The following is an 18850-nucleotide window of genomic DNA, read 5'->3' as shown; positions in this document are numbered from 1 at the left end:
TTAGTACTTAATATACACCTATAAAAAGTGGTGAGGTTTTCAGAGCGAACTCATGAAAGGTCAGGGTAATCAGTCTTGTGGTTTCGCAAACCTCTGTCTTTGGGGCTGAGGCAATTTGATTTTCCTATTACGGACTGTATGTTCAACCACCAGTGAGGAGAACAACCAGGCTCTAAGAGGCTCAACAGTCAAATGTGTCCACCTCTGGTGACTTCCCCTTTGGGGCCATTCAACTTTCTCAAGCTCAAGACCAACTAGGGAAACTGGGCATAGAGGAAACCCTGCCCAGCTTTACCCAGAGAAGGTCTCTAGCTCCCAGCCCCTTCTGTCCTTCTGAAGCTAGAGCAGAGTTAAGGAATCATGAGGTTCTGAGCCATTTGAGATTGGGCTTCACGTCTTACAGTCTTTGTATCCCCAGCACCCGACAAATACATGCTTTTGAACTGAACTAACGAGGGGCTGATGGGCCTCACGTAAATCTTGGAGGCAGGGAAGGACCCAGATTCACTTGAGGATTGAATGGGGGTGTGAACCGCCTGAACTGCCAAGTCTTGGTAACTTGAAACTGCCTTGGTCAATTTACATTGTACACAGGGGATTGACACAGTCAAAAGACACTCAACAGATGCTTTTTAATGAAGGAACAGTAGCCCACACACGGCAAGTGGCTCCTACATATTGCAAGTGTCTTTTGAAATAGGGAAAATATCTTTATATGCTTGTATCGGTTCTTTATTGTGGGGAATGAGGTTAAAACAGTTAACAAAAAGCACCAGAGTGCAATGAACCCATTCCAGAAAGCAGGAGCTGTGCAGGACTCCTCCTAACCACCGAATGAGAGCCCAACTGTATTGCTACCTTCAGATGGATTGTCTTTCGTCTTGTTCTAACTTCCTCACGCTGAAAGAAAAAGCAGATTTTCTTTTGTTTCAAGTTGTAAACCAGTTCTCTTGAAAAATATTAACTCCTCTTTCTCCACTTCTCTCTAATTATATATCAAGGGCCCTTAAAAAACAAGCATCTAAAAACAGCCCCGAAAATGTGATGTATCTAAGAAAAGATAACAGCTGTGTTCTCTAAAGGAGAGAGCATGGGTTGACGTTAACATTAGTTCCTGTAAACTCGATGGTCTTCCCTGAACCGCCATCTCCACAGTTATTTCTCTAATCTCTCTTGGCCCACTCACTGCTGTAGGTGTGTGCTGCCTCCATGTTCTCTCTAATAATACTGGACCTCACACAGGCCTGCCCCCTGCCCTTTCTCACTGGCTTTTGTCATTGTTTATGTGAGTGGGTCAGAAGAAGCTCTAAGAACTAGAGTTCCAAAGCCACCCTGGAGCCCACTCCCTGCTTTACCACTTACCAGCCATGTGTCCTCGAGTCAGTCACGTAACCTCTGCACCTCAATTTCCTTTTTGTAAAATAAAACAATACTATGTGCTTCATAGAATTGATGGGATGATTAAATAAGGTTCTTTACATAGACCTCCTGGAACAGTGCCCGGGACAAAGAAGAGCTCAGTCAGTATTTGTGAAGTGTCGTCCTCCCTAGTTACTATTCTTACTTTACAGCTGAACTGACAGAGCCCCAGAGAAGCTGTATGACTTGACCATGGTTGGACTCAGCCATTTGGAGGATACTTGACTGAGACCAAGTGTTCTGACTATGACAGGCTTCCTATAGTAGGATGCTCACCTACCACCTTTAGGAAATGCCCCTAAGAACACTGACGTGGGAAGAAGTGATGATTTTATGATCATTATAAATTTCGTGTGTGATAAATGACTGCTTCTAAGGAGAGATAGAAGAAACTCAATGAGGAAATCCCAAGTATTTCTTCTTCATTGAAGCTTTTCCTGGTGGAATTGTATACAATCTCGTTATTCATACATAGTCACTGAATGCCTACTATGTGTTAGAAATAGAAGCTGATAGGCACTAGGGGAGCCCAGAAACACACAGAAGGCCCTGCTGTCATGGAGCCAGCAGGCATTGTCTGAATCTGGGACACAATCCATCAGTATATGCTTTCCCTGCCAGGAATATGAGCATTTATGTGGATAAGTGATGCATGAGTCATATAGAAAAAGCAGTGCTATTTCTTTAGAGTCACACCTCAATAAATAAATTTATGTGCTTAAACATGTTTTTGACTGTTGCTGTTGGTACCTAGTAGCAAGCAAGAACTTAAAGTCGAGACTACTTCTTAAAAGAAATATATTAGGGGAGGTGAACCATGAGAGACTATGGTCTCTGAAAAACAATCTGAGGGTTTTGAAGGGGTGGGAGGTGGGAGGTCGGGGTACCAGGTGGTGGTATTATAGAGGGCACGGATTGCATGGAGCACTGGGTGTGGTACAAAAATAATGAATACTGTTATGCTGAAAATAAAAAAATAAATTTAAAAAAAGGAAATATATTGGAGTTTATGCATCAAAGAGAGAGTGCATCTTCCATTTAGTTCCCAGAGAAGGGTTTATAACTCTTCCTATGGTGCTGCTCAGCTCATGGCATTTGGGGCATGCTTCCTTTCAGCTATAATCATTTTCAGAGGTAGCTTCTAAACATGAAAGACATTCCATCTCATTTTTTTTTTAATCATCACACCTTGTTTTTGCCCAATTATAGCCTGATTTCCCAGCTTGATTACCCAAGTTTGTTGGAAATGGCTTGGAATGCTTGTGAAAATTAAGTCATATCTCCAAGATGAAGGTTTGGCATTTAAAGGGCTATTCTGACCCACATGTGTGGTTTCTACTTGGAACTCTGAAAAAAAGGAGTTTAAGAAATACATTGTGGTGAGATTTCTGTGCATCTCCTTCCAGAAGGCCTATTTTGAAGATGCCATTATTAACTTGTGTATGTCAGCCCCACTATTAGAAAACCAGTTGTACTATCTTATGTCATCTCTTATATCAATGTCTTCCTTTCCCTTTTAGAAATTAGCCCTTTGAGGACAAGAACTTGACATTCTCTATATTTTGTGATCTCTAAATTATCTGGATTTATAATAATGAACATCATAGTAACTGTGAAGAAGTAGATTTGATTGTGGGTTGGAGCCTCTACTATTTGATAACTTGTCTTAGAAAAGAAAAGATGAAAGTAAGAAGAAAGTTAAGGGCAGCCCATTTGGGACCACTCAGGTCTTGAAAAGAATAGCTGTTGGGAATTCCAACTTCAATCAACAGGTATTAATTAAATATCATCTATTTTTCAAATCATTTTCACAACTAGTACTTCTTTTTATCCTTACAGAAGCAAAGCCATTCTTTTATTCATAACTCTATCACTTAAAATTTTCAGAGGGAATGTCAACAACACCAAAATGTGAGAAAATAATTAATTGAAAAAGTAAGAGTTTTAAAAATAATTATGTAGTGGAAAGTAGCTTGGAAGTAATAATTTAGTGGTGATTTTGATGTAATTAATATTACACTTCTTTAATATTTGCTTCTTGTTCATTTTTGACTGGGATTTTGAGGTAAATGAGGTTGTTGGTGTGATCACCGTTGTAATCTGAGACTTTCCAATTGAACAAGACCAAGATGGAATTGTATACTGTCAGAAAGGTAAAATTTTTTCAATAGGCTAACTCTCCTCTGTAGTGACAAGTAATTGCTTTGATGTTTTTGAGGGTGACCAGGACTACGATGAGACCTCTTTGGGGTTGAACTGTGGCTTGATGGAATTATGTAACTAAATCCAATAAAATGAACAGAAGTCCCACATGCTGCCTGGGCCACACTGAAGATCAGCTATTTAAGTTTCTTAACTGCCACCAAGATGTAGAAAAGCCCAGGTCATGAGAAAAGCACAGCAACAATGAAGAAGCCTCCCACGTAGAGAAGTCAAGAGCACTGCTGCACTGACAGCTTTGGAACTTCTCCAGGGACAACTGAGAGAATGGGCCCATTAAGACAGTCCCTTCGCTGGTACTCACTAACACCAACAGAACCTCCAAAGGGCTGTGTAGATTAAGGAAGTGGGAAATAGCACCTAGGACACCAGCCTTATCTTGCAAAACCACAGCTATAACAATTGTGCCTTTTGATAACCGTGTGTGGTTTGCTTCGGTAGAGCAAAGAGCCACGGACCGCCGTGACTCGAGGCTGCCAATGACCATGAAGTCAGGCTGTCCTAGAGCTACTAAGCTCCATACTCCTGCCCCCATTTTGTTTGGTGACTTGTAGTTTTATAAGAAAGAACCGTAGGTGTGAAAAGGAATATTAACTACCTGGTAATTTATAGAGAGAATGCCCTCAGAGCGGGACTTGGCTTCACAGCTATACCTTGAAGACTGCAGTTTCATTTTAGCCCACTGTACCACGGTGAGTATCACAATAAGTGAGTACGATGAATTTTTTGGTTTCCCAGTGAGTACACAAGTTACGTTTACACTCTACTGTTGTCCCCTAAATGCGCAGTAGCGTTATGGCTAAGAAAGCTATGTACATAACTTTATTGAAAGACACTTTATTGCTAAAACTATTAACCATCCTCTGAACAGTCATCAAATTCACAATCACTGATCACAGATCACTGATCACCGTAACAAATATAATACTGATGAAAAGGTTTGAAATAGTATCAGAATTACCCAAATGTGATGCAGAGACACAAAGTGAACAAATGCTGTTGAGGACAGTGCGCCCACAGACCCACCTGTTTGATGCAGGCTCGCCACGAATCTTCAGTTTGTGAAAAATGCCCTACAGACAAAGTGCAACAAAATGAAGTACGCCTGTATTTTCCTGCTAATATTTTAAATGAACAGGAGCTGAATTTATATTGTTATCATTGTTTTATGAAATATGGATAACAGCCCACCTGTAACTATTTATTAAATTTATGTTTTTTTCCTAAAAGCATTGCAAATATTTATTCATAGCAAGACATTTACTTCCATACCTCATTGCTTATATAATGCATCTTTCCTCTTCAAATAGGAAGAATGTGATATATGTAACATTTTTATGTATCTAATATACATATATATGTATATACATATACAAAGGGTTCTTTAAACTGAGATTCATAAGAGCTACTAGTATGTGTGTATATACATATATATGTGTGTGTGTATATGTATGTGTGTGTGTCTATGTATGTGTGTATATATATGTATATACACACATACCAGTAACTCTTATGAATCTCAGTTTAAAGGACCCTTTGTACAGGAAGCCCTGCCTGCCTTCTAGATTCGATTGGTTACCTTTTCCTGTGCTTTCTAACGAAGCGTGGTTTTCTCAATTCTGGCATGTATACGTTAACGTAATTACCTGCCTGCGACTAAAACTCCATGAAGAGAAACACCTTGTTTTCTTGTTCCCCTCAGTGCCTACAACTCTTCTTGATAGATATGAATGAATGACACTGAATGAATGAGAAGTGCTCAAATCACACTGTGTCAAGGTGTATGTTAACTTCTGAAAACTCAAAATGGATGCCTGGCATGTTAAGGTAATTCTTCCTTAAATCTGATCACCTCCAATACCTTATTCCCCAAAGTTATTTGCTCTGGAGCTGCATGTGATATTCTATTTTACAATTAGAAATTACAAGCTGGGGCGCCTGGGTGGCTCAGTGGGTTGAGCCGCTGCCTTCGGCTCAGGTCATGATCTCAGGGTCCTGGGATCGAGTCCCGCATCGGGCTCTCTGCTCAGCAGGGAGCCTGCTTCCTCCTCTCTCTCTCTGCCTGCCTCTCTGCCTACTTGTGATTTCTCTCTGTCAAATAAATAAATAAAATCTTTAAAAAAAAAAGAAATTACGAGCTAACTTTTAAAATAACAAAGTAGAGCATTCAGTAGATAATTTAGTGGACTTTTTGCAATACCTCTATTTTAATCTAAAGTGGAGGAGGAGGGCTGGCTTGGAATTAGATAGGTAGTTAGCCTCCAGTGTGAAAATGGTCCTGTTGGAGCAAGAGCGAGGATTTTGCACTGGAAGCGCCCCTGAGAGAAGCTGAGGCAGGCAGGGGAGGTCTGAGGAGAGTGAGCCCCTCTGCTGAAGAAATTTAAACTGTGCTGTCTTTATTATACAATACTGATGGCTCTCCACCCCCTTGTTTTTAAATGAGGTAGAATTGACCTAGAGCATTGCATTAGTTTCAGGTTTACAAAATAGTAATTCCATATTTGAATACATTACCAAATGGTGGCTCTCTCATGTTCATGTTACGGAAAGTACAAGTATCTCTGCCCTCAATTTCTCAAGGAGAGACTTTCAGCCATGACACTTCTATGTCCTTTGGCAGTGGAATTGACTATAAACATGCTGAGCCACCCCATGAGGCTGAGAAGGTAACTTTTCTGCACTTCAGAAGCCAGGCTCATGGATCTTGCCCTATGAGCCTGTGAGGTGTTATGAATTCAACTGTGCCTCCCGAAAGAAGTATGTTGAAATCCTAACCCTGAGTACCTCATAAAGTAGCCTTTACTGGGTATAGGTTCTTGAAGAGGTAATCCATTAAAAAGAGGTCATTAGGGTGGACCCTAACCCAATATGACTGGTACCTTTATAAAAGGATGAAATTTGGACACAGAGAGGGGCACAGAGGGAAGATTATGTGAAGTGACGGGGAGAGCACCATGTAAAAGCACAGAATTAGAATGATGATCAACAAGCCAAGGGAGGCCAAAGATTGCCAGCAACCACCAGAAGCTAGGAGAGAGGCATGGCACAGATGCCCCCTCACAGCCCTTAGAAGGATTCAACCCCACCAATATCTGAATTTCAGGCTTTGAGCTTCCGGAGCCTTGAGATAATAAATTTACGTTATTTTAAGCTACCCAGTTTGTGGTACTTTGTTATGGTGGCCTCAGAAAACTAATACAGGAGGTGTCTTTGCTCGCTTGTACCTTTCCTCAAAAATGAACACAGTCTTCACTGAGGAGAACAATGAATGCTTTAAGGGCTGCTGAATCTCCAGAAAGTAAAGATGAGGGGATTGACGCAAGAGGCAAAATATCTGTGAAGTTGAGGAGAAAATTTAAACAGTGGAAATAATGTAAACAAATGCTTGAGCTAGGACAAGGCAATTGCCAAAACAAAACAAAACAAAACAAAACAAAACTCCTATTACCAAAATACAAATGCAACTTTATAGGATGGAACTTTGAGGATGTTGGATGAAAAGCATATATGTTGAGAATCAAGAAGTATGAGGACAAATGGGATGCCTGGGTGGCTCAGTGGGTTAAGCCTCTGCCTTTGGCTCAGGTCATGGTCTCCGGGTCCTGGGATCGAGCCCAGCATTGGGCTCTCTGCTCAGCAGGGATCCTGCTTTCCCCCCTCTCTCTGCCTGCCTCTCTGCCTACTTGTGATCTCTGTCTGTCAAATAAATAAATAAAATCTTAAAAAAAAAAAGAAGTGTGAGGATAACTTACTGACAAGTCTGTATAGGAAAAAGTATGCCAATTTTCTGGGACTGGAGGCAGAGTGGGCATCTGAGAAAGCAGCACGTAGAGGGATTGAGGCAGCTGTGTGGGAGCCATTTTGTGGCCCAATGTGCAACACAGTCATCACCACAGTCAAAAAACAGAACTAGAGTTGTATAGATAATCAGTAAAAAAAATTTTTCCAGGGTGCCTGGGTGGCTCGGTCAGTTAAACGTCTGCCTTTGGCTTAGGTCATGATCCCAGGGTCCTGGGATCGAGTCCTGCATTGGGCTCCTTGCTTGGGGGGAAGCCTGCTTCCCCCTCTCCCTCTGCTGCTGCTCCTTCTGCTTGTGTGCTCTCTCGCTCTCTCTCTCTTTCTCACTGTTAATAAAAAAAACAAACAAATAAATAAATAAATACATAAATACATAAAATATTTATTTTTTTTTCCTAGGGAAGATTATCCTTAATTGCATCTAGACCCAAGCTCAAGATAAAACATTGTGCCCTACGTCCATCCTCTATCCTTCGAGAAGCAAACAGAAAGAAAACTACCTCCACCAAGTGAAATTGTCTTATTATGAAAGCCTGAGTTGAAATGAGCGTCCCAAGTCTGTGTCTCTGAGGAGAGGACAACAAAGAAAAGGAGGGCAGCTTTCAGGCATCAGGAACCCTATGTTCACTAGGAAACTGATGCTGAATCATTTAAGGATAAACACGCCAGGCGTAGTGCTTGAAATGTTAGTAGACTGGCCGTCTCATTAGAATCTCCAGGGAGGCAGCTTGGGAGCTTGCAGAGAACACACACATGCTAGAAGGACGAGGAGAGAGAGGCTGGCATGACGTAACTGGGAAGGTGGTTGGCTGAGAGGGGGGAAGACATAGATGGGGCGTTCAATTATCTGCATATCCTGTTCTGCATGGCTTCCACAGCAGAGACTGAGGACCAACTATGGAAGAAGATGCAAGAGAGTAAGCTCTTAGCGCATTACATGGAAAGACATTGTAATAATTGGAAGTCTGCAGTGACAGGACATCCTGCCTTGGTAGGCAGTGAGTGTCCTGTGATGACAGGTGCTTAAACAGCAAACAGGTAATGATCTGGAAGTATTGTTTTAGAGTTGATTCATACAAGAAACACTTGGATGGGACTTTAATAACGTCCTGTCTACCCCAGGTTCTTATAGCCAAAGGAATTCTGAAAACTGGAGGATGTATTTAATTTCTCCAGCTGGCAATTTTTTCCCTAAAGTTTTCTTGTTCTCCAATTTTATAAGCAATTTACATTCCTTGGAATTGATTATAATGATTTAATTCATTTTTCTGATATCAGCTTTTGTGTCAAATAATCATAAATAGGGACCAAGAAAAATCAGAATGCTTTCAGAGCATTTGCTTTTCATAGCAAAAGTGTAATGTTAATAAGATGGATAAAATGATTTTACTTATTAAATATATATGCTACATTAAACTGCAGTGGATTCTAAGATGTCTTTTTTTTTCCTTGATCATTATGGAGATAAGTGTCAATGATACTGGTAAAGCTGTACAAAGAAGAAAAAGATGCAAATAGAAAATCATTTTAAAAAACATCATGTGTGTAATGAAATGTGCTTTTAAGCAAAACTCTGCAAATTTACTGAGTAGTATTTCGTGAAAAGCACTAACAAAGGCAACACACAGATATCCAGTTTTATTTATTTAAAATATTAGAGGGGCACCTGGGTGGCTGAGTCGGCTTGGTGGCTGACTCTTGATTTTGGCTCAGGTCATGTTCTCAGGGTCATGGAATCAGGTGCCATGTTTAAGCACCGGGTTCAGCACAGAGTCAGCTTGTCCCTCTCTCTCTTCTCCTCCTCTCCTGCCCCCTGCTCCCATGCTCTCTCTCTAAAATGAATTTAAAAATCTTAAATAAAATACTATAAAAATAGTTAACCTTTTTATATTGACATGCTTATCCTAACATATTCATTTTATAACACGAATAATTCCATCTGCCTATTCCTTTGTCCAAAGTTTTTGCTTAAATGGGAAATAAGTGTCCCACCCATGGCTCTAATAGTCAGAGCTGTAGCAAAAGGTACACTCAGAGAACTGTCGGTCCCTCCTCAACCCTACCACGTTGTTCATATACCACGCTACCTCCCAGAGGTAATGAATATCCTCAGTTGTTCTGCCTTTCCTGGACTCATTCTGCAGGAAGCTCAACACATAGTTACAGGCAGTAGGTACATTCTGAAGAGAGAGGCTGGTGATCTTATACAACACGCTTGGATCTGGGATACTCAATGACTTCTAGACAGGCTGGGGAAGTGCCTCTAGCTGAGAGATGTGGAAGCCATGCAAATGTACAAGGAATGACCTTATGTCTGCTCCAAATAATAGTAACTACACAATGAAAATCCCTGCAGACACCACCTTAACCAAGCGATCAAGGTTAACATCACCACAAACAAGACATATGGATATCATAAATCCTTTGTTATGATACACTGAGAAAGACAATATTGTAAGGGCCTATTTAGCCAGAGCGACTCCACTGTGGTTAAAAGACATTCTGTTGTTTGTGCAGTAAAACTTACACTGACCCTGCCCCCCTGTCCCCCTCCCCCCGAGAAACTTACTTAGAAGCAAGTCTGGGAAACCAGTAAAATATGGTTGGCTAGTTCCTAATAATAGAGCCCAGAATACAAGGCCAGTTCATCCAGTTCCTGATAACAGAGCCCAGAATACAAGAACGAGTCAGGCCAGGTGGAGACAATCAATCAGTAAAAAGCACACATATTGTCTCCCTAACCACCAAAGAATGTAAACCCCGCCTTTGGGCGCCAAACTTGAGCGCCAGTTCTGACCAGAGTAATAGGTTAGTTCAAACAGCTACGAAAGGGTAAATTGTAATTCAATTGGCCACCTGCGTGTGGCCTAACATGACTATGCAATGTTAACAATCTCGTTGGCCACCTATGTGTGGCCAGACTTTTGCTCTATAAAAGTTAGTCTTTGAAGATGGAGAGGGGTTGCTGTCTTTGGAGGCGGCCCTGACCAGTCAGTCAGTCAATTCTTGAGCCTATAAGCTGGGGGTGGTCACTCTCTTCAGAGACGGCCCTGGCCAGTCATTCTGACTTCTAATACTTACCATAAAATAAAGCTTTGAATAACTTTCACTTTGTCTCAGTCTCCTTTCATTTAATAACGGACCTAACAAATAGTATTTGCTCAAAAAGAATAACCTCACTCTCATCGTGAAGAAACACCAAATGAACCCAAATTGAGGGATATTCTAAGAAGAGATGACACCCCAAAGTGTCAAAGACATGAAAGCAAAAACGGGCTGAAGAACTGTCATAGATTGGAGGAGATGAAGGAGGCATCAGAATTGACTGTAAAGCGGGCTCCTGGAAGAGAATAAGAGCCTTAGTGGAAAAATGGCTGAAATCTGGCAATGTCTAGAGTTTGGTGAGTATATTATACCAGTGTTAATGGACTGGTTCTGAATATCGTACAGTGGTTAGGTAAGATGTTGAACTTGGGAGAAACCAGCTAAGGGATTTACGGAAAGTCTACTGTTCCTGAAACTTTTCTGTAAGTTTCAAATTATTTCAAAATTAAAAGTGAAAAAATAATGAGGGGAGCTTAATTAGCTCATTGAAACAATCTGTGTGTGTACAAGTAACTACTCAGTGAAATAGAATATCCAAACGCTACTATGCTGATATCAGAGACGTTTGAACAAATGCCTTCACTGTGTCAGTTACAGTAAATTAGTTCTAATAAGCATACATATAGTAGGAATATTTAGACTGTGTTCTGAAACCTCCAAAAACTAAAGAAAGGCTCATTTGTTCCTAGACGTAATAAACACGATATTCTTTTTTTTTTCTTTGGGGATTTTGGGCAGATCTCCTTGAGGGAGGCATAGGGGAGGTGAGATGCCACGTCTGAGCAGGAGTCACAGTTAGCTGGGGGTAGAGCGGGTAGGAACACTTCAGTGGTGGGAACACCAAGTATGAAGTCTCGGAGATAGAAAGTGGTTTGGTTTGCTCTCCAAACTGGAAAAAGGACCGTGCCAGAAGTAAGTGGTGTGACGTAAGCCTGCACAACAGGGAGGAGTGGTCCCCAAGAAACCTTGCAGGTGAGTACAGAATTATTCTACAGCAATGGATACCTCTGAAAGGCTTGAGGAGGAGATATATGACTTTAGGAAGTCATCTTCTCCCACTTTCTCTAATTGGCTTCAGATGCTTGCTTATATCATGCTGACCACATCTCCTTATCTTCACTGAAGAATATACATGGGAATGGGCCAAAAAGGCAGAGTTTGATATGCAACAGGGATAAAATCGCTGGAGAAACTTCTGTCCCTGAAGAATGTAGAGAATGACAGTGAATGTGGGTGTCATACCCATCTTGAGGGAACATCACAGATGTACTGAATTCCATTAAAAGCTTACCTGAAATTAAATATCAGTATTTTCCTAGAATGTTGATGCTACATTGAATTTTTTTCTTTCTCTTTGAATGTTCGGTTTATATTACCTGATGCAAATGCTGAGTTGGGTGACTGAATATTTGTGTGAAAACATTCAAAGAATTAAAGTATTCTTCCTGCCCAAGAGTGGTAATATCGTTTAACCCTTAGAAAGCCCGCATTGTTTAGCAGATATTGTAGCTGACCTATGAGGATAGAAATCACTCTCTATTAAGAGGTAAGTATGGTATTCCAGGTAGCTTCTAACCTGGTTTTTCCAGCAGTGCTTAGGTTGCCTGAAGACCCAGAAGAAAACAGCAATGCTTAAAGAAGAGCTAAGAAAGTACCTAGATCTTGTGGATCAGGAAAGAGTTTCTTCTGTTTTTCTTCCCCCCAATTTTGCTCTGATGCTAAGAATATTACTACTTTCTAATGTCAGCCCCTAACCCAATTATGGAGCAAGCTTATTATTTCTCTCTCTGATTAAATATAGAAACAAGCAAATTCATATGTTAGTTGAAGACTCAATATCTGCATAAGTCAGGAGTAGTCTCTTCCCACTCAGCATATGTCGGAAAGAACTAAAAAATCATAATATATTGTGAATATATTTATAAATACAAAATTAAAAACTATAATTTTTAATAAATGTAGAATTTAGAAGAGAAACATTTTTGGGAGTATAATATCTATGGTTCAACGATCTTTCCGACATCTATATGCACACTTCATAACGTTTGGGACAGTATTGAACTTATTATTACTGTGTTTTTATTTTTTATTTAAAAGATTTTTTTATTATGTTCAATTAGCCAGCATATGGTACCACATTAGTTTTTGATGTAGTGTGCAACGATTCATTAGTTGCGTAGAACACCCAGTGCTCATCACCATACGTGCCCTCCTTAATAACCATCACTCTGTTACCCCATCCCCACGCCCCTCTCTTCTGTAACCTTCAGTTTGGTTCCTGGAGTCCATAGTCTCTGTCTCCTTCCCTGATTCCTTCCTATTGAAGCATAGTTGACACACGATGTTACATTACTTTCAGGTGGACGACATAGGGATTCACAAGTATAGTTATGTTCTGCTTACATGTATACCTACTACCACCATACAACACTATTCTAAAGCCGCTGACTATAGTCGCTGTGCTGTACCTTTTATCCCTAGGACTCACACATTCTGTATCTGGAGGCTGCCTCTCTCACTCCCCTTTACACATTTTGCCCATTTCCTAACCCCCACCCCATTCACTCCGGGAATCATCAGGTTGGTCTCACTATTTATGGGCCTGTTTCTGCTTTTTGTTTGTTTATTCATTTGTTTTGTTTTTTAAACTCCACGCAAAAGTGAAACCATATGGTATTTGTCTTTTTCTGCCTGACTTATTTCACTTAGTGTAATTCCCATGTTGTTGCAAATGGCAAGGCCGCATTCTTTGCTATGAGTGAGTAATATTCCCATACGTGGTATGTGTGTGTATCACATCTTCTTCATCCATTCATCTTCAGACACCGGGGTTACTTCCAAAATAACTGCATCAAATTTAAAACCGTTTTCTTTGACTACTAAGAACACTGCACTTTCGAGGGCAACTTTCCTTCTGCATTCACTGTGGTTCAGCTCTGGGTGAAAAGTCATCAGACATTAAAGCCCGAACCGCGTTCCTACAAAGTACAGTATTCTGGGAAGCTCTGCTGGTTTTAATTAAAAAAAAAAAAGAATCCCCGATTTCTTGCTTTAAAAGAAACCTTCTTCTTACATACCAGAAGAAAAAAAGAAATCAGGTTAATGAATCATCCTGGCTTACTGGATTCCAGTTGGTAGAATTTAAACTGAACAACACAGCAAAGTAAATTTCAGTTACCTGATGTCATAAATCAGTTAAAAATTTACTTTTAATATAAGAGTTAAAAGTAAAAATCAAAGAGCACGTATCTATCTGTACAGGGTCCTAACTGCAAAGGAAAAACAATGCCGTGCTCAAGAGAGGCGCTCTTACACGAGAAACGCCGCCCCTTTCTAGACCCTGTTCTTTCGGAGCAGGACGTTCCCGGGACTCGGTATTTTCATGCTAGCAGAACCGTCACCGCCAGCCGCGGGGTTGGTCCCGGTTCAAGGGCGGCGGGTCGGTGCGGCCGAGGGCGCTGCGCACGGTCACCGTCGCCAACCGCGAGTTCCGAGCTGCGGGTTCCCTTTAGGGCGACCGCGGTCACACTCCCTCCGCCTCCCTGAAGCCCCGCGACGGGCAGAATGAATCTCTCAGTCCCGCAGCCTTGACGCCGCAGCAGGTGCGCGCCGACCCCCGCACCTCCCGCTCCGCGCGCGCGAACGCGAAACCCCCGAGCGGACGGACCACGCGGTGCTGGGCAGGCGGCGGGCCGGGCCCGCTCGCGTCCGCGTCCCTCACCAGGCGGCCCGGCCGCCATCCACTTACCTGCGCGGCCCGAAGGCGCGGCCGCAAGCAGCAGCAGTAGCGGCGGCAGCAGCAGGCGCAGGGCCTGGCGGCGGGGCTCCTGGACCCCTCCGGCCGCCGCTCCCGCCGGGGGTCGGCAGGCCCACATGGGCGGCGGAGCCGGGTCACATCTCGGCGGGCGACCCGCAGCGCCCACCCACCCCCTCTCGAGCCCCTTCCTCGGCGCGCCCGGCCCTCGGCTGGGACGGCGCGCGACTCTCTCTCCGCGGCCCGGAGCCAGGGAGGCGGTACCCCGGCTGCGCCCCACCCGCGTCCCGCGGCCGCCCAGCTGGATGCCAGCGCGAGGGGAGGGACCCCACGATGTCTGCTCCCCAGCCGCGTAGTTCCGAGAGTCTGAGCGAGTGTCCACGTCCCCACCTGCGAGGTCACGGGTGCAGGTAAAAGCCCCTCTCCCGGGGAAGAGAGAGTGAGGTGAGCACGCAGGCACGTGAGTCTGGTATTCAGGCCCGAGAGTCGCTCCTCCGCACTTCTGAATGTCAGAGTTCGGTGCGGGAAGAAGGAGATGGCTCTTTCTTCCTCAACAGAGCGGCAGGCACTCTGCCACGCGTTGTTTGATTTCACGCAGTCTTCTCCACCTGCAACAGGTACTGTTCCACTGCACAGAAGAGAGAGGGAAACGCACAAAGGCGAGGCGTCTGCTTGAATGAAGTCCCCCGAGCTTGTGAGCAGAGGCCTGCGGACTTCCACACGGGCCCGCTTCTAGGTCCCAGGCTCTTCAAAACGGGACGGCGGGGCTGCAAGGGAAATAATGTGTTGAAATCATTAAAACGGAATAAAGAAAACCCGAGAGCCAGTCTCAGCCCTGGTCCCTTGAGAGGGAGTTCTAAAGGCTGGGCACCGCCTTAAAATAGACCCCTGGTGTGTTCCCTCTTTTCCTCACAGATAACCCAAGGGTACAAAATTAAACCCCTGAATTTAGCTCAACTACCTTCATCTTACAAAAAAAAAAAAAAAAAAAAAAAAAGAAAGAAAGAAAAGAATCTAAAGGAATTGAAAAAAGAAAGAAGTCTTTTTGCTGGGAGGGAGTGAGAGGACGGGCAGGATTTTCAAGAGTGCCCTAAGTATGCTACTTCCTTCTCCGCAGAAAGACTTGGAAACAGAGAGGAAGTCCCGCTGGGTTGTGCTTTTGGCTGGGCTCCGTGTTGGGACGCCACAGTAGGAGTCCACAAACATCTGTCAGCCGGCTCCTCTAGGTTCCATCCATAGGGGGCGCTGGATGAACGCTGACAGCTGGAGGAGAAGCCAGGCGACTGGGCTTCCTCTTTGCTGTTTTCCTTAGCCATGTCCCACAGTGTCCCCTCACCTTGGCAGGTGTAGCTCGTTCCATAGTCCCAGAATCAGCTTCCCTGTGCCCCCCTCAGAGACACCAGCAACGGGCTAGCCGGGTCCATTCGCAGAGGCCAGAGTTCCAGCTTCCTGGGTTCCTCTGCCAGGATAGAACCCCCACATCTTCCCTTCGTTCCTTCAGCCCTGGGGGAGGAGGGTTTGCTTCTGGTAGTTACTTCCCCTGTTTTCTGGCTGGGGTCTTACTGGTTCAGTAAGCGGTAGGAAGGACTGAACACTTTAGGAAGGACGCTATCGTAGATCATCAGCTTTGTGGTGAATTACTGTTGTTTTTACTGACTGCCAATTTTATTAGTAAGGTTTTATCCTTATCATTTTAAATCTAGTAGGTTAAATGTGACATATATTTGCCACAAAAGTATTTGGGGCCAATTATTTTTGGTATCTAAACTTTAGGACTTATTTGCGTTTCTATTCAAATAGGAATCATTCCTGGCCCCAAAGGAACTAAAGCAGACATGTCCATAGCCCTCCTCCCTCCCTTATCCCTTACCCTTCTTAACTTGGGGAGTAACAGTTCTGTTCCTTCTGTACACACATCTTCCCTCTGTCCTCCTCAACTTCCCCTTTGCACTTGTCAGACAGCATGTCAGAATTTGGCCATCTCCTACCTGTAACAAATTCACCTCTCTGTCCTCCCCAGATGCCTGTGGTTCTTGTAGGATGAGTGGGACCTGAAACATTGCTAAGTATTCAGTTGATGTTTTCCATGCATTAAATTCAAGAGTGTATTCATGACTTCTTTTGTTTTTACCTATGACCTGGAACTCACCTTAGGGAGTTTCCTTTGTACCTTTAAATTCTGCCTCCTTCCCCACCCTGTGAACTGCAGGGAGAGGTAGTCCTGTTCTCTCCCAGCCTAAACTTTCCCAGTCAAAATAAATCCTAGTATATCCTTCAGAAGATTTTTGAAATGACTCAGCACATTCAAACTGATGTTTTCTTCTGTCATAAATATTACAACCATTCTTTCGTTTCCTTTTTTCCTGATGGGTGCCTTGTTTATAATTTTGGAGTGCCTGGGTGGCTCCGTGGCTTAGGCATCTGCTTTCTGTTCATGATCCCGGGGTCCTGGGATTGACCTGGGGTTGGGTGCTTTGCTCAGTGAGGAGTCTGCTTCTCCCTCTCCCTCTGCCGCTCCCCCTGCTTGTGCTCTCTGTGTCAAATAAATAAGTAAAATCTTTTTAAAAAGTTTTTAATTTTAATTCCAGTATAGGAAATATACAGTGTTATATTAGTTTCAGGTGTACAATACAGTGAGTCAACAATTGGCATTGTTCAGTGCTCCTCGGGATAAGTGCACTCTTAATCTGCCTAACCTCATTCACCCATCCCCACCCACCTCCTCTCTGGTAACCACCAGTTTGTTCTCCATGTTAAGAGTCTCTTTCTTGGTTTGTCTCTCTTCTTCCTTTGCTCATTTGTTTTATTTCTTAAGTTCCACATATGAGTGAAATCATGTGGTACTTGTCTTTGGCTGACTTATTTCGCTTAGCCTTATACCTCTGGATCCGTCCATGTTGTTGCAAATCGCAAGATTCATTCTTTTTATGGCTGAGTAATATTCCACTGTGTGTATATACCCCATCTTCTTTACCTATTCATCTATCTGTGGACACTTGGGCTACTTCTATAATTTGGTTATTGTAAATAATGCTGCTGCAAACACAGGGGTGCATGGATCCCTGTTAATTACAGTTTTTGTATTATTTGGCAAATACTGGAAGTAACTACCAGTTACTACCAGCATGATTATGCAATGTTAGGGTAGTTCTATTTTTATCCTTTTAAGGAACCTCCATACTGTTTTCCACAGTGGCTGCCCCAGTTTGCTTTCCCACTGACAGTGCACAAGGGTTCCTTTTTCTCTACCTCCTCCTCAACACTTGTTGTTTCTTGTGTTTTTAGTCTTAGCCATTCCGATAGCTGCAGGTGATATCTCGTTGTAGTTCTGATAGGCACTTCCCTGATGACAGATCATGTGTCTGTTGGCCATCTGTATGTCTTCTTTGGAGAAATGTCTAGACGACAATCTTTCTTGCCTTGATTTACCACCTGCTGAGATGTTAATTTTGTGGGATCTGATGTATGGATTTTTGAGCTTTTTGATCAGCAAGGCTGTAAACCCAATACATTCCACCCTCAACTCCAGCGCTAATACTACTAACAAAAAATACAAAGCTTTTCCCATTCCAGTTGAACTCCTAACAGTTTCCAGGAATGTTACATCTTGATGATCATCACCAGCATCCCATCACGTGAGGTTACTGAATTCTTACTTGGAGCTAGGTATCATGCTAAGAATTTTACATTTACCACCTTCTCAGGCCCTTACAACAGTTCTGTGAGTTAGTCACATTCTCCCGAATGACAAAATGAGGAAACATGCCAGGTCATGTTGTCCACTTAATAAACGACAGAACTGGGATCTGAAGCCCGGTTAATCTAATTCCAAAGTCTGTGTTCCTAATGACTTCCTTATAGGACTCTGCACTTAAGAAAAAATAAAGGAAATACATTAATGGGGTGAACTGCAAAATAACACACATATGAAGATTATGCTTATTATTTTACCAAAAAATGCAACATTGGTGTGATTTCCATATTTTAAACTACATTGTGACTAGGAACTGATGCTCATTCCTGGACACACAGGAATAGTCAGGGGGAGGTTCAGAATATACTAAGCTTCCAAAAGTAAACCTGAAGATTAGAGGACAGATGAGGTCTGGGGAAAAAGGGGAGAAAGAAAGAGTCTTGGAGGTAATAAGCATCCAGTTTTAGGAGATTTCTGAAATCCTTTTAGTCTACCCTGCCACTCGTTGTGGATATTTGGGACTCCTAACAGTGTTTACATTATGCTGTCTGCTCAAATCTAAATAACATCAAAATAGTTAAAACCTGGGGCGCCTGGGTGGCTCAGTGGGTTAAGGCCTCTGCCTTCAGCTCAGGTCGTGATCTCGGGGTCCTGGGATCGAGCCCCGCATCCGGCTCTCTGCTCAGCGGGGAGCCTGCTTCCTCCTCTCTCTCTGCCTGCTTGTGATCTCTGTCTGTCAAATAAATAAATCTTTAAAAAAAAATAGTTAAAACCTTATGGAATCCTATCTCATCAGACCTTCTTCCAATTCTTCCAGAAATGTTTTGGAGAAGTGGTCCCTGCATTTAAACTTTTTAAAA

The 18850-nt window shown here is 42.8% G+C and overlaps 1 protein-coding gene across 2 annotated transcripts in view; it reads right to left on the bottom strand.

The window, feature by feature from the left end:
• Positions 1-14315, bottom strand: part of IL20RA (interleukin 20 receptor subunit alpha) — a 37042-nt gene extending 22727 nt beyond the window's left edge. Inside the window, exon 1 of one of the 2 annotated variants that reach the window (XM_044247997.1) lies at positions 14291-14315. Coding sequence is in view for 1 of the 2 variants with exons in the window: in XM_044247988.1 (XP_044103923.1) it covers positions 1363-1369 (7 nt within the window). In the remaining variant the exon portion in view is untranslated. Of the gene's footprint in view, positions 1-1362; positions 1381-14290 lie in introns of those variants that run through there. The other variant, XM_044247988.1, reaches the window with a different exon arrangement.
• Between the last annotated feature and the right edge of the window lie 4535 nt (positions 14316-18850).

This window comes from Neovison vison, chromosome 1 (assembly GCF_020171115.1).
Source record: "Neovison vison isolate M4711 chromosome 1, ASM_NN_V1, whole genome shotgun sequence".
In the NCBI taxonomy this organism is placed as follows: Eukaryota; Metazoa; Chordata; class Mammalia; order Carnivora; family Mustelidae; genus Neogale; species Neogale vison.
This window is presented reverse-complemented; position numbering and strand designations above follow the sequence as displayed.